The following is a 16,220-nucleotide window of genomic DNA, read 5'->3' on the forward strand; positions in this document are numbered from 1 at the left end:
GGACCGAGCTCGATAGCTGCAGTCGCTTAAGTGCGGCCAGTATCCAGTAATCGGGAGATAGTGGGTTCGAATCCCACTGTCGGCAGCCTTGAAGATGGTTTTCCGTGGTTTCCCATTTTCACACCAGGCAAATGCCGGGGCTGTACCTTAATTAAGGCCACGGCCGCTTCCTTCCCATTCCTAGGCCTTTCCTATCCCATCGTCACCGTAAGACATATCTGTGTCGGTGCGACATGAAACAAATAGCAAAAAAAAAAAATTATTCGCGGTTGGAGCCACTGATGTTTTTATTATTATACTCCTTGGTGTGTTTTTTTATTATTTTTATTTGTAGTGTGGCAAATTTCAGTTTGAAACAGATTTTATATCGCGGGCCCGCATATCGGTTGCAACCAAATTTTAAGATTTAATTTTTAATCTTTCTGTACATAAGGTAACGAGTTAGTTATGAATTTCAAACTTTGATTTTGGTAGAAGCCAATGTTAATTTAATGTAAGCTTCATTTCATCTTAATTTTAATTTTATTTTAAAATACTGTTTCTCTCATTTAGTTTAATTGCATTTTAAATATTTGGAAAAAGAAATATATATATTTATTGTTCTTATTTTATACCATTTTCAAATTAAATTTACATAGTAAATTTTCTTCATTTTAAATTTATCTCGTGTGTCATTTAGTAGCTAGCAATATTTACCTGGCAACCTGTCAAAGTTATGTAAGACCCTGGCCTCTTAATTCTCCCCTTTGCCCTCCATGCTTCATATTTTATGCTACTGCCCTTACAACAACAACAACCACAGAGAATACTACCAATCACTACTGCAACCTTACCAATTAGTAAACAAAACATCCAAATGAAAAGCACAAACATCAAGAAGAAAACAAGCACAATACTTACCGTAAGGGCAGTAGCATAAAATATGAAGCGTGGAGGGCAAAGGGGAGAATTAAGAGGCCAGGGTCTTACATAACTTTGACAGGTTGCCAGGTAAATATTGCTAGCTACTAAATGACACACGAGATAAATTTAAAATGAAGAAAATTTACTATGTAAATTTAATTTGAAAATGGTATAAAAATAAGAACAATAAATATATATATTTCTTTTTCCAAAAATTTAAAATGCAATTAAACTAAATGAGAGAAACAGTATTTTAAAATAAATTTTGAAATTAAGATGAAATGAAGCTTACATTAAATTAACATTGGCTTCCACCAAAATCAAAGTTTGAAATTCATAACTAACTCGTTACCTTATGTAGAGAAAGATTAAAAACTAAATCTTAAAATTTGGTTGCAACCGATATGCGGGCCCGCGATATAAAATCTGTTTCAAACTGAAATTTGCTACACTACAAATAAGAGGACACACGCCCCCCAAAAAAAACACACCAAGGAGTATAATAATAAAAACATCAGTGGCTCCAACCGCGAATAAAAAATAAGAAATAAGAAAATATCAAAGGAAAAGATACACAGTGCATGCCCACACAACAACAGAACACGAAGCACACACCCCCGGAGCAACATTTACCGACGCCAAGCCATCATCTCATAATAATCATCAAAGCCAACAAAATTAATAACGTGTCATCAGATAAGATAAAAAGAAGATGACCAATACGTAATAATCCACAAAGGCAAGGAACTCAAAAAAAGGATAGATGTGACAAGTAAACGTTAAGAGAATGGCATACATTAAATTAAATGTCGACCAGCAAATTTCAATTTTTCACAGATTCGACCTTACTAAAAATCGTAATAATATATTATTACTCCCATGGGTTATAGTAGGAAATTACATTTACCTATTTTTAAACAGTACGCCAACAGCTTAGATAATTTTGAATGGAGGGGGCTTTGGATAACGCTAAGATGCATACATGAGGTGTCATTTAATTAACGTCCCGACAATGCAGATAACGATCTCATACAAATTACAAATTGTCAGCCAGCAAACGCAAAAGCAACACAGTAGGAAGGCAATTCCAAACAAAGAAGAAGAACAGGGAGGAAAATACACATAGAAAAATAATAATAATAATAATAATAATAATGGTCACGACGGAAATAATAATAATAACGTCACCAAGAATGGGAAGGCAAACAAGATACGAACCACAACACAGTAAGTTTAAACAACACCCGCGAACTACAACCTCATACATGCATACCTAGCGATTCCAAGTTCCCGTAAAACTTTGTTACATACTTTTACAAATTTAAATCCTATCCGTTACAGTAAATTTTGTTACCAGACGTTTACAGTTTTTTTATTAACAAACAGACGTTTCGAAGATGTGCTCCTTGGCCGTACGAGGTCACTTTAATAATATATGCTTTACAGTACTTACTTGAGTAGAGTTAAGATATCCAACTTACAATACATTTTGTACATCCCACCTAGTTAACGGTAAACACTCATATGAAGTTTTCTTCTTACACCAATAATAAGGAATTAAGGCTGGAGCACACTGAGAAATATTTAAAAAAATTAAAGGGCATAGCCCTGAGGTTGATAAAGTTATCCTCCAGAGTCAAGCTCCATTATTAAAGCGCTGCGATACCGCAACGATGTCACTTCAGTAGCTCGGCTTAACGTAGCCATGTTGAATACTCAACCACAAGAGAGCGACTGCACTCTCTCACAGAGAAGGCGGAAGTGGCAAAATTCCCATGATTCAAAACGCGCACCGCTAAGGCGCGCAGAAATCAAACGGCAATTCAGCGAATCACATTAGTCCAGCCAAATATCCAGCAAATACGTAACAATTAGGGATATAGTTTTGAATTAAAAGCTGATGGTAAATTCCACAGTTAGGCAGCAGTTCCAACAATGGCCGATAATGTAGATAACGGCTCGATACACAAGCAGACCTGCCAGATAAATTTTAAAAAATCTCGTAAATATTTTGATGTTATAATTCAGTTATGTGCAGTAAACATTAGTTCCCATTTTCACGTCACACGATTTAAGAGGAATACACTAGATATTGATTGATTTTTTTCTTTTTTTTTTTACTTTGCAGGGTACGAACAAAACATATTGTTAGTAACGTTCCACGTTTGAAAACTTGAGAGTTGTTCATGTACTGTAAATACTTGAATATTTTAAAATTATTTTTGTAAATAAAACCAAACTTCTCAAGATATTGACAGTAGACTTTTCAGGAAGTTGCAAGAGGTGTTAGGTACTGAATGTGACCAAGCAAATTATATGTTTTTCTCCCCCACACTTTTATTTTAAAACATTTTTGACTGATCATTTTCACAACATAATTACCGGTACTAAATTAATATAGTAATGGTCCACCTTTCAATACTATAATATATAAAATTATAAATTACATTAATTAGGGACTAGTTTAGGCCGGGACTGGCCATCTTCAGCCTTAATGTAAAGCATCTAATAACTCAACTAATGTACATGCACACAATTGACATAAAACAAATGAAACAAATATATACAAATTGACATTAATAACTGGGATGAAATTATGATTAAATTTCAAAATAAACTAGGTTCTAACATCTCGAGTATGCTCATCATTGAGACTATTTCAAGTATTTATTTATTATATACACAGAACTGTTAGTTCTAATACTGCTAATAATTAATAATTCAATAGTGAATGGGAACTGGTAAATGTTGATCCCATAGTTCATCACCAAATCTATTTGTGTGATGTTATCCATATGCAAGCCATTGGAAATTGCTGTAAATAACCACTACCTGACGGAGAACTGTTAGATGTTGTTTCATCATCAATCAAGGTAATAAAATGGGATGCTCTTGTGGTGCTTGTTAAATCATGCTGAAATGTTGTTGGACATTGTCAGGAGGGCACATGAAGTTGTGGTTAACACAGATATATTGTGTCTGGTATAAAATTTGCAATTCATTGTGGTGCCCATCAAGTAACGGGCTCTCGAAGGTCCACCACGACACCACTTACTCCACATATTCTCAGCTTTGTATACAACATACACTGGTAGCAAAACACCTGAAGCCATACCACAAAACATGACTGAAAATCCGGTTTTGGAATGTGTCATTACCCTCTCAGGATATTTGCTGCCATGTTTGACAAGAGTATTCCTGCTCCCTGGATCATTGGAGAAGTTTGTCTCATCAAAGTTTGAAATATTTTCTGGTGGTACACCATGTAGAGAATCATTGAGGTTTTCAAAATATTTCTCAACAACCTCTCTTCTCAGAGCTGCTCTGTTTGGAGCAATATTACTACACTGCCTCACTGACAATAGTGGTTTTGTTCTGCTTAGAAATGACTTAGCCCAATCTAATCCAGGAAGATTGGTAGACCCAAACTTAGCTACCTTCCGTCCCATTCTGTCCAACAATATTTTAGTGATCACCCTTAGTTCAAACAAATTAAATGCGTATCCCCAGGCACCCAATTGAATCACACAATCGCACAGTTTCTGTTCTTCATCTGAAGTAAAAATAGTGTGACCTCCAGGTTTCTTTGAATGTGTATTTGTCTTTTTATGGGACAGGGTCCATTTAGGTATTTTAAATATTTGGGAGACTTTGCTTAGTGACATCTTCTTCTCTGGAATTAACAGTAAGGCTTTGTCCATACTACTTTTTGAGTAGTTCCCATTAGGTTTGAGAACCGGGAGATGGCTTCTAGTTTCTCACTATATCTGCAAAATGAATACAAAGCAATGTTAATTTTGGCCAAAGTTAGGGGTATTTTCCTCTATTATAGAAAAATATATGTAAATATTATCAATAACACCTACCCGGTATGTTTCCAAATTAGATTAACACAACACACTCAAGCTACACACATAACAAACTTCATAACAAACCATCAGCCATCAATGAACAGCTGATCTGTCAGTGTCAGAGAACATCGGACTGCTGTTCAAAGTCACCCCTTGAAGGACAAGGCTTCATACTTAAGTTTTTACGTCACCACAGAATAAATATAAAATGTTTTGCTTTCTCTAAATGTCCATTCAAGATGTTTACCTTGAACACAAGGACTTGTTTTAAATTCTGAAACTTAAAATACTTCTAATATTAGGCAAAATATTTGAGGTTAGGAAAAAGAACATCATTTCCAGAATGTATTTTATTTTCTGGAGTTGGTAAACAACGTTATTTTGTAGGGACTGTTAAATCATCTGAAAATATTGATTATTGGCGATTTTTAATGCTTGTAACCATAGTTATTTATTTACACAGTGGAGTGCAGGGCATTAAATTTAGAAAACGCTGAATTACTGTCAACGGCACCTCGCCGTTCACAGTTACCCCACTTTATGGTACATTACAGTATGTTATCTGTAAAATGATCTGTATTTCTGTAGAATTTGTTGGTATATCAGAATATATTTAGTATACTATCTGCGCACTTTTTATCAATAGATTTGTGTACGGGTTTGAGAAGTAAGGAGGGAGCAATTTCGGTTCCAGTAGTACTGCCAACTGATTGGAAATTAAATCTGAATTGAATCGATAATATGATTGATCGATATGAATTTTGCTAAACCTTTGTTATCTTAAGCCAGCAATTGTGTCACACACACATTATATAACATTATATAGCATTTCTGCATGCGAATCTTATTCCTAGAGTGAATTGTATAGTTTGGCTTTGCTGTATAAATAACAACAGTAATAGTACGTAAAGTGTACGCCAGATGTCGCACAGCGATGCATAAGCGATTCATGATTTGTGTTTCAAAGGTTGCCAGTACGAATTTTGAAGATTGCCGAGGTCGATCAGTTCAGCAATAGGGAGTAAATCGATCCAGAAAAGGTGCGCAGATAGTAGCTGGTAATTCATGTTACATGTGGGAGAAATGGAAGTAATCATTGACAGTGCTTTGGATCAGCCTTATTCAATACCAATATTTTTATAGTAAAACATCATGATAATGCAGAGGATAAGAATGGCAGGAAGATACTAGGCAAAATAAAACATTCCCGACATTTCCTTTTTTCGTTGCATAAAATAACTTTTGTAGGATTTAATTCTGACCTGAAGAAGTTAACCTGGTAACATTTAGTACTGTCCCTCATATTGAAGTATAAAATTAACAAGTCAAATACCAGTACTTCATGTTACATGTGGGAGAAATGTAAGTAATCATTGACAGTGCTTAGGATCAGCCTTATTAAGTACCTATATATTTATAGTACAATATCATGGAAGTGCAGAGGATAAGAATGGCAGAATGATTCCAGGCAAAATAAAACAAACATATTCAAGAATATTTCGGATGTTTTAGTATGTTAGCATAGTGTATTGTTGTGGACAGCTGCATCAAACCAAGATATGGAACCAGGTGTTCATTCTGATAAACAAGTGGCTTAGTCACTGGATTTTAATGAAGTTCACTGATGTTTGGTTCTGATCAATGAATAAGAGATTTATAAAATGAAAAGTGACATCCCTGTGGTTTTATTTTTATGTAAATCTATATCCTGTGGCTACGATCATGATATTCACAGTCATGTAAAACTGTAAGTCCTGTTGCCATCATCACAATATTGTCAGTATTATAAAATTGGAGGTCATATTATCATGATATTGACAGTTGTGTGAAACTGTATGTCCTTTAGCTATGATCATGATATCAATGGACATGTAAAATTACAGGCTTGTTGCTTATTCTGTGGACTATTACCTAGACAGTAATAATATATATGTTTCAGTGCAGGGTCATTGTAAGCAATTTACAAACTCAGCACCTATGAACTACTATATATGCAGTGTGAAATGGACCACAAAATAGAGATAAAAGAGGAACCAGTATGGCTTGAAGGAACTGCTGGTTCTTCGTTTGTAAGTGTCATTCCAGATAACTTTATACTGAATAGAATTTAACCTTTAGTATTCAGATAAGTTTGGGAGTTTATTGTCACTATAGCAGATCTCAAACCAAAAAACCTGATGAAACCTAAGGTTCAGTGGAAAGTTTTGGAGAAGAAATGAGAGTTTTTAATCATTTGTCTTTGCCCTGTTGGTTTCTACACTCAACTCATACCATTTTAATCTTTGGAGTGTGTGACTTCCAATTCATTGGTGGCTCTTAATATTCACAGGAAACATGTCAGTCTGAGTACCTACAAGGATAAAGCAATGCCATGTTCATTTGTTGTTGACAAGTGTGATCCTGGTTAGGTCCAATGGTATTTGGTGATGCTCAAATAACCCAGCATGTGTGGGTAGTTATCCTGGCATGTACGTGGATACCTGCATGAGAACATTTTGGAACCTCAGTGTCTTGGAAAGCTTTAAAGGTTGTTAGAGCTACATTCAACAAATAACTGTGACATGGCAGTAATATTCCATTCCAAAGACTGTTAACTACTTCTTCATAGATGTGATGTTGTCCAAGAGTTGCTAAAAGGTAGAATTCTATAAATAATTTGCAATATTCTCAGAATAAATTTGTGCTTCATGGGTCCCAAGGTACAAGAACTACAGGAGTGAGTGATGTCTAAAACTACCCGACATATTAGTGCACCCCAGTTCCGCATCTGTAGCTTTGACAAATCTTAGTATGATATAGGCGTATGCCATATCAAGAAAATAAGGTGAAATTCTTTACGTTTCTCAGAGAACTTTGCTGTGCGTCTTCAGAAGGTAGCCTCGACTCTTCTCGAGGAAGACTTCTCCAATAATGAAGGTTTGAATTTAGCCATTAATAATATGAATTGGTGTGTTCATTCATCACCAGATGGCTTACTGTACCCTGGCACAGCGCTAGCACTCCAAATGGCAGCTAACGGTACCATCAGAGTCAGGCTGGGAGGGGAGAGGCATAACAGGTGTAAATATATAAAAGTATGACACTAATACAAGTCTGGAAGGAAACATTTGGTGATGAGGAATGTTTGAATTTGGAAAACACCGAAACATAATTACAATAGTGAAAGGACAGGGAATGGAAATACCTATGTTACTTCTTAATGGCTGGCAATCTTGTATTACTTAATTGACAGCCAGTGTCCATGCTAAATTGTTAGGATTCCTACATATTTTCACAGCTTCCCATATAATCTTAGACCTGTTGTATTTAGTATGGGTAAGAGCTCGTACATCTTGGAAACACAGTATCATGATCCAATGATATCTATCCTGCAAAATTGCTTATATCATTTTGATCTTGTACTTTTGATTCGCAGAAGGTTGTGTATTTGATAAGGAAGTGTGTTGTTATTTGTTTTTTCCAAATGGCTTAAATATGGAATTCATCACAGTCTCATTGTATCAATAAGTTTAGATATTTTAAAATATTTTTCATTATGTATGTATGTAATGTATTCCATTCTTAATTCTTGGCCCTAAGATTTTTCTCATGACTTTCTTTTGTTTAATCCCTAATTGTTCTTTTATAATTTTATGATGTCAATTGAGAATTTCTGAAGCATGAAAAGCTTCAGTTTCGATCACTGTTGAGTAATAATGAATTTTGCTGTTCCAGGATCAGCATTTTTTGTTATAAGCATTCTTTGTATGTTGAAAAGCAATTTCCATTTTCTGAATTCTTGAAGCTACTAATTTATTTTCATTGCCATTTTCAGTGTTCCATTCACCTAAATACTTAAATTCCTTTACTCTTGTCATTTTATTCATATCATTGGTAAGTTCAGGTGGGGCAGTTTTGACATTTGTCATAAATGTAGTTTTTTTATATGATCTTGTAAGTCCTATTTTTGCTGCTTTTTCTTCCATTATAGCAATCTTTTTCTGTGCATCAGAGATGCCTTTGGCAATACATGCCATATCATCAGCAAATGCTTCAGTATATATCAGGATCCTTAATTTTTGGTCCTCGTACGTGACATGGTGCACCTGCTTTTCTGCACTTTCTGACAACTTTTTCAAGAGCACAGTTAAAGAGTAAAGGGAAGATCCCATCACCTTGATGTACACCTGCATTTATTTCTAACTCATCATTACATCTGCCCTTAACCTTTATTTCAGCTTTCGTTTCATTCAGCTTATCCTTTAGAATATTTCTTGTTTTTTTGTCAAGTCCAAATTCTGTGAAAACATTAAGTAGTGAGACACGATCTTTGTTTATCCCATTAATTAACTAGTCAATCAATATTGTGTTGTCACTTCGACTAGCTAAAAATATCACAAGCTCATATATTAAAATAACCAATAATTAACAGAGCGGATAAGGAACACTGAAAACAAATAGCAACGTAGGTAATTTCAGCACAGAGAAATCAACATACAAGTTGCACATGTGCCACACATGCCTGAAATACAGTAATACTGCTATCTACAACTCTGGAATAAATCTGAATAATCTATGAAAATTGCCATTGCAACAAATTCTACGTACTAACTACTAGAAAGTATCTAAAGAAGAAATGTAAAGTATTTACAGAACATGATAACATACAGCAATCTCAGGCTCATCATAAACACTTATTTCACATATAGGGCCGATGACCTACATGTTAGGCCCTTCTAAACAACAAGCTAGTAGTAATTCACATATAAAAGGTAATGGTAATGATCACATAGTCACAAGTATTAGCAGAATTAGGGTATTAAAAGTTGCTTTAAGGGAATTACAGTTCACCGACTGATTAATTTGAACTTCTACAGTATAATTTAGATAATCATCAGTGAATAAAATTAGAAAGCACTTCAGTATAATCTGATATTTATAAATTTCTACAGGTGATTTATCACACATGATTAAAAAATTGCAAAACATACAGGTTTAATAATCTTCAAAGACTTTGTTATGTACCACGTTAACTTGACATAAGAAGACAAAATTATCTTCCACCACACAATATATCAATTACTTCATCGTCACATCATCTTAATAGATCTCCACAAACATGTCAGAAAAGTGTCAGATGCATGCTAATTCCAACACTTAAATCATGTAATAAATTTCCACAGTTAATTAATTTTCTGAAGACTCTACACATTTAACTGCAATTCATTACAGTATTTCACAAAAACACATGGTCTAAAATTAGATGTATAACAAAATATGTCTCACTGAATTAAATAATATGTCTCATACCTTACGCTTAATTGGCAACTTTACTAATTGTCATTTTAGAGAAACGTACAACTATCTGCCGTCTGTTGAAACATTGAGATGACATTAACTTCAATTATCATGAGGCAAAGAAAAACTCCTAAAATTACTGGAATATCACTAGCAGACCAAAAATATTTTCATAGAAAATTCACAAGAATATTATTAGTTCTCAGATGACTTAATATTCAAGAAATATTCATTGATGGCAAAAATACAATACATATAGAAAATTAGGTGATTCCCCACTGTCACTGATGCTTCGCACTCAACTACAAAATCTATCACTCGAGGTCAAATATATTCAGTTCTCGAAGATCACCTTTTAGCACAAATGCACCCAAGAAAATCCATATCATATGAACTACTACTCATAAAATGGGAAACAACTAACTGTCTGTGAGACCACACAAAGAAAGAAGAAAAGTAAACTACAAATCTACAAAACAGATATTTGGCATGATGAAATACCAACTTAATATAGGTTGCTGGTTTCATTTTGGATGGAGCAGTTCTACCCTCAGCTGATATATTCAAGTTGGACATCTTCCCATCTGTGGACTGTCGGTTTTGGACTCTGTTTAACAACACATGTTGACAAGGAAGTTGTATATATTGGTACATTGCACCTTTATTATGTGATGTAGGTAAAAATCCTCTTCTGATGGTGACAAATCCTTGTTGATATGTACTGAAACTTGTACAAAATAATTACGGAATATCCTCGTAAATCTTCCATAGCTCAGAAGAATACGTACTTTATTTCAAGTGAAGGTCAAGTCAACGTGTCTGGCTAACAAGCTGTCTAAGCACAGCTTTCCACAGACAGCTGTCGACATCAGTATATGCATAGTTCCAGTGCAATATCAAAGTATGTTCAGTAGAAATACTTAATCATTAAGTTATTACAAAATTATCACCACTGCATCACTTGTAAAATATTCCAAGTTAATGATAAAAATCTTAGGTATTCCCAGCAAAATGCTTTTACATAATTAAGGTAGTATATGTTAGCATTGATAAATGTGCATATAATTAGTTACAGATGCCACTGTTATACGTCTGCCGATATATGAGTAATTTAATTCACATTATTCCACTGTCCAGGCTGATGACCTAGCTGTTAGGCCTCTTTAAACAACAAAAATCATCATCAACTTCCACTGTTTTAATACTTTTTTTTTTGCTAGGGGCTTTACATCGCACCGACACAGATAGGTCTTATGGCGACGATGGGATAGGAAAGGCCTAGGAGATGGAAGGAAGCAGCCGTGGCCTTAATTAAGGTACAGCCCCAGTATTTGCCATCTTCAGGGCTGCCGATAGTGGGATTCGAACCTACTATCTCCCGGATGCAAGCTCACAGCCATGCGCTCCTACGCGACCGGTGTTTTAATACTTCAAATTCAGCTATCCCGAAAGTCATGTTTTATCAATTGGCCTTGTCAAGGCTGCTTTCCGGGTCTCCTAAGTGTGTCATAAAAGTAGGCACAAGAAGAACAAAAATCATACTCCCATGGTGGGTTAGTAACATGTCTGTGAAACACAGTAGGTAACAGATATTACACTCACATAATTTCAAAGAATTTCATTGTCAAGAGAAGCATACTGTCACAAGACATTACTATTCATGAGACCAACAGGTGGTGTCTCATGACCTCTGTAAGTTACTGTTAGTTGAAGTGTTCAGGTTAGTGTTTGGTTACTTTGTAGTTTTTACTGTCTGCATCAAAATTTCATAGCCAGTTTTTGGGTTTATGATAGAGATCCTTCCTGTTACCTAGAGGTTCTGGGTTTTGTTTACCAGCCCATAAGGTACATTTTCACCCAAATGAGATTTCTGTTTGATATCCACTTGTCCTGCGTAAAAATAATTCAAGAGTTATCTGAAAGGATGATAGGACACAATTCTGAAAAATGTAGAGGAGGCTGAACAGCAGTTCTTTGGTAGGCAAAGGTGTGTCATGTTTGTAGTAGCACCACATCATTTCTTCCATTTGTTGGTAGTTCCTCGTAATGCATTTAGGTCTGGTTTTAAGGTTGTTTGGTGTATAGATTTCATAGGAACCTAGTAAAATGGCTACATGATTTGGATCGCATAGCTGTCATCTTGCTTTCCTGAGACAGTGGGTTGAACCCTTCTGTCGGCATCCTCAAAGCTGGTTGTCTGTGGTTTCTTATTTCTGTACCTTAATTGATGGTTGTGGCTGCTTGTTGCCAGTCCCGCCCCTTTTCTGTGTCATCGTTATTGTAAGGAATGTCTGTGTGGGTGTGATGTAAAAGAATTTCATTTGTGGGTGACTAATATGTCGGGCTAGGAAAGGGAAGTAATGGAATACTAATTCACTCCTCATTTCCTTAGTATATCCCCTTGGTGATATTCAGGCTCTCTATCGCAGTTGATTATAGATTTGTCGAGGTTCCAACAAGTAGTTTAGCTGGGGACTTAAAATACAGTATGTGAGATGGAGGAGACTGGTTTTTGGTTGAAATGAAGTTACAGGGGTAAAGTAGAGTTTGTGGTCTGAATTCTTAAAAATTATTTTGTTTAGAATGAAGAATAAATTATCAATTTTTATGTACATATCTGCTGATTTCACATTGACATTTTAAAGGCTTTTATATGTGATATAATTGCTCTACAAGAAAATGTTATCCCTGAACATTCAAATAGGATACTGTTCTTCTTCTCCTGAACTGCACCCTTTCATGTTAAGTGTTCTCAATTTTTTAGAAATGTTACCTAAACATGTACCTGTGGATTGAAGAAATAATCGAATACTGTCAGATAATGAATTACCATCCTCGTTTGTTATTGACTTTATTGGTAGATATGTGCAGAGTGTATAACTAATATATGTTTTTCCCCCCACAGGAAAATTTTGAATTTGTATCGGAAATGAATTCTCTGAAACAAGAAACAAATTCAGAGTTAGCAGAGCCAGGGCCAGCAAAGGAAAACACATTCAGGGTAGTGAACATAATTTGATGAGCCTTTGTTTGATAATGGAATTTATGAGAAATAGCTTAGATATTACACTGATGAACATTAATTTCCAATCTTATGTTATATTAAAATATACAATTTTTATAAAATTGATGGTTTTCTTACCTGATTTTCATATGCCCATCAAGTGGTTCCAAGACCTCATATTTGGTATCATGTGACAGATCATTGCTACTGTGTAAATATCTTTGAAGAGTTATTATTCTTTTGTTAGAGGTCTTGACACACTGTAGAAAACGCAAGAAAACTATTAAACTGATTTCAGTGAGAGACCTATTTTGAAACATGTAGTCTGAAGAGCCCCTGGAAAGTAATACTTTTGATGGCTTGGGAGACTTCCTATATAGTAAAAATTCTAATTTTCTTCATTTAGTTCCAAGGTCTTCCACTGGGTATTGTAATGCACACATGGGCATTTTGTGATAAGTATTGTTTAAAGGCCCACTGCTCCCTATAACAGCTTTTTCTCAAAATACATAGTATGTGGCTGTTGGTGTCATTGCTGCTAGCAGCAAATGGCAGGAATTCTTCATTTGAACTTCACCCCTAGACTTTAAGGATCCTCTATATATAGACATTTTCCTTAAACATTAGTGAGATTTTGAAATGAACTCAACTGCTGGCAAATAATTTCCAATTTAATTCGTAGGTGACTAGATTGGCAGATGTGAGTGAATAACATGCCCAATATATGCTCTTTTCCACGGGAAAATCATGAACCTCTACCAGAAATGATACTTCTGAAGCAAGAAACCACATCAGAGTAACAGAGCCAGTGCCAGCACAGGAAAATGCATTTGAGGTAATATACATAATCAACCATTGTCTGAAATAGAAATAGTGAGAAAATGGCTGAACAGTTGTCATTGGGTGTACATTCTTACAGAAATTATGGTGAAGAAATTTCTTACCAGTAACATTAATCTCATGTGGAAACAATTCAATAGATCAACACTCTGGCAAAACCAGAAAGACGAGATTAGAAATTGCCAAATTAAATCCAGCTCCCCAAGAAATCCTCCAGTAAATTAGGAACACCCTATAGATATTAATAAATTTTACTTATTAGAATTAAAGGTAAAATAACAACTAAGAAAAAAATTAAAGATGATTGCTCATATTTTTAAAACATGATGTACGTCAAATCTATATTCTTTTACATAATGATTTATAACTTACAATAATTTCTTGAAAAATTAAAAGAAAACAGTATTAAGTAGTTAAATCAGCAAAATTAAACAAGATAAAGTAATTCCTTGAAAGTATTAGCTGTTTAAAATACAGAAATTCTATTAAATAGATTCTTTGAAAGAATGGATAATCATTTCATATATATAGCTTCTTCAATTAAATCAATTAGTCAAAATTATTCTGGAATCCCAAAATTGATATTAAGTCATATAGTGAAATTAGCACGTATCATATGGGAATTCAGTATCAACTAATTCCAGAAATTATATATCATATATTGAAATAATCATAATATCAGTGGGCAGGCAATTAAGTGATAAAGCAAATAATTCAATCTTGTAGTGAAGTTAGCGTCATATGAAAAGGGATTTCAATATTTATTTTTTCCACAAATTATGTATCATATATTGTAAGAATCAGAAGGCAGACAAGTAATAAACCAAAAAGTTATATCTTTCAAGATTCAAGTTAGAATGAATGAATGTTATTTGCTTTACATCCCACTAACTACTTTTATGGTCTTCGGAGACGCCGAGGTGCCGGAATTTAGTCCCGCAGAGTTCTTTTCCATGCCAGTAAACCTACCGACACGAGGCTGTCGTATTTGAGCACCTTCAAATATCACCGGACTGAGCCAGGATTGAACCTGTCAAGTTGGGGTTAGAAGGCCAGTGCCTTAACCATCTGAGCCACACAGCCCGGCGATTCAAGTTAGAGTAGGTGGAGTAAATTAAAATGTATGGTTACATGACAACAACAAAACGGTAAATGTCAGTGTGAAGAATCAAATCCTCCATCATTAAAACATGCAAAAAGGAAAAACAATACCTCATCAAATAAAAGTATTAGTCAAAAAAGTGAACAATATTCCGTATATAGTCTGATACAATTAACCCGTTTAGATCTGAGAATAATTGTGAGGCCTTGTTTATATCCATGTAAATAAAAAATTGATTATCTCTGAAATAAACTCCATGATAAAAATGGTGGCCCAGCCTCAAAGTGTGCTCAACGTCACAAGAATCAGTTAGAAAGAATCTCAAGAAAAAATCTAATTTCATCAGTAATTAAAATAATCACAGATATTGAGATATTTAAATATAATATTTTAACAGAAGAAAATTTAGTTTTTAAGGTGAAAGAAGTAATTATAGTATGACCTCCAATCCACATGCGCAAGTCCTGAAATTAATAAGCAGTCATTTAATGAAGTCACATATGCCCCTCAATCAAGCTTAAAGACCAAACTTCAGTCTGAATGATTGAGATATCGTACCAGTATGTACTTCATGATGTAATTAATGAATCCTTCAATCTGATGTTAAAAGTTGACTAAGTTTTACCCTACAGCAGTAATAAATTTCAGAAGTATATCAGAATTTTTCATGCTGTCACAAACATTGGTATATACCTTCTAAGCAGCTTGTCTGGTTTTGTTCAAAATAAGTGGACACACAGTTCATATCATGCAGATGTTGTATTTATATACAAAAAGGTGGCATGCAAATTAAAAAATGCCTACTCACCTTTGTGTTGGAATAAAATTTGAATCAACAGGTGCCCATGAATGCTAGGGTGAGCATTCACTTATATTACTATTATATGTGATATAATTGCTCTACAACAAAAAGTTATCCTTAAGCATTCAAACAGGATGCTGTTCTCCTGAAGTGCACCCTTTCATGTTAAGGGTTCTGAATTTTTAGAAATGTTACCTAAACATCTATGAATTTGCTAGTGGCATTACATTGCACCGATACAGATAGGTCTTATGGCGATGATGGGATAGGAAAGTTCTAGGAGTTGGAAGAAAGCAGCTATGGCCTTAATTAAGGTGCAGCCACGGCATTTCCTGGTGTGAAATTGGAAAACCAGGAAAACCATATTCAGGGCTGCCGACAGTGGGATTCGAACCCACTATCTCCCAGATGCGAGCTCACAGCCTTGCGCCCCTAGCTGCA

At 34.8% G+C, this 16,220-nt stretch overlaps 1 protein-coding gene across 2 annotated transcripts in view; it reads left to right on the top strand.

Moving 5' to 3' along the window:
- The window catches only part of LOC136874708 (uncharacterized), a 100,009-nt gene extending 86,972 nt beyond the window's left edge, over positions 1-13,037 (top strand). For both annotated transcript variants that reach the window (XM_068227753.1, XM_067148358.1), the window contains exon 6: positions 12,937-13,037. In XM_068227753.1, coding sequence (XP_068083854.1) covers positions 12,937-12,964 — 28 coding nt within the window. In that variant the 3' untranslated portion in view covers positions 12,965-13,037. The remainder of the gene's footprint in view (positions 1-12,936) is intronic.
- The last annotated feature ends 3,183 nt before the right edge of the window (positions 13,038-16,220 follow it).

This window comes from Anabrus simplex, chromosome 5 (genome assembly GCF_040414725.1).
Source record: "Anabrus simplex isolate iqAnaSimp1 chromosome 5, ASM4041472v1, whole genome shotgun sequence".
NCBI classification, from domain to species: domain Eukaryota; kingdom Metazoa; phylum Arthropoda; class Insecta; order Orthoptera; family Tettigoniidae; genus Anabrus; species Anabrus simplex.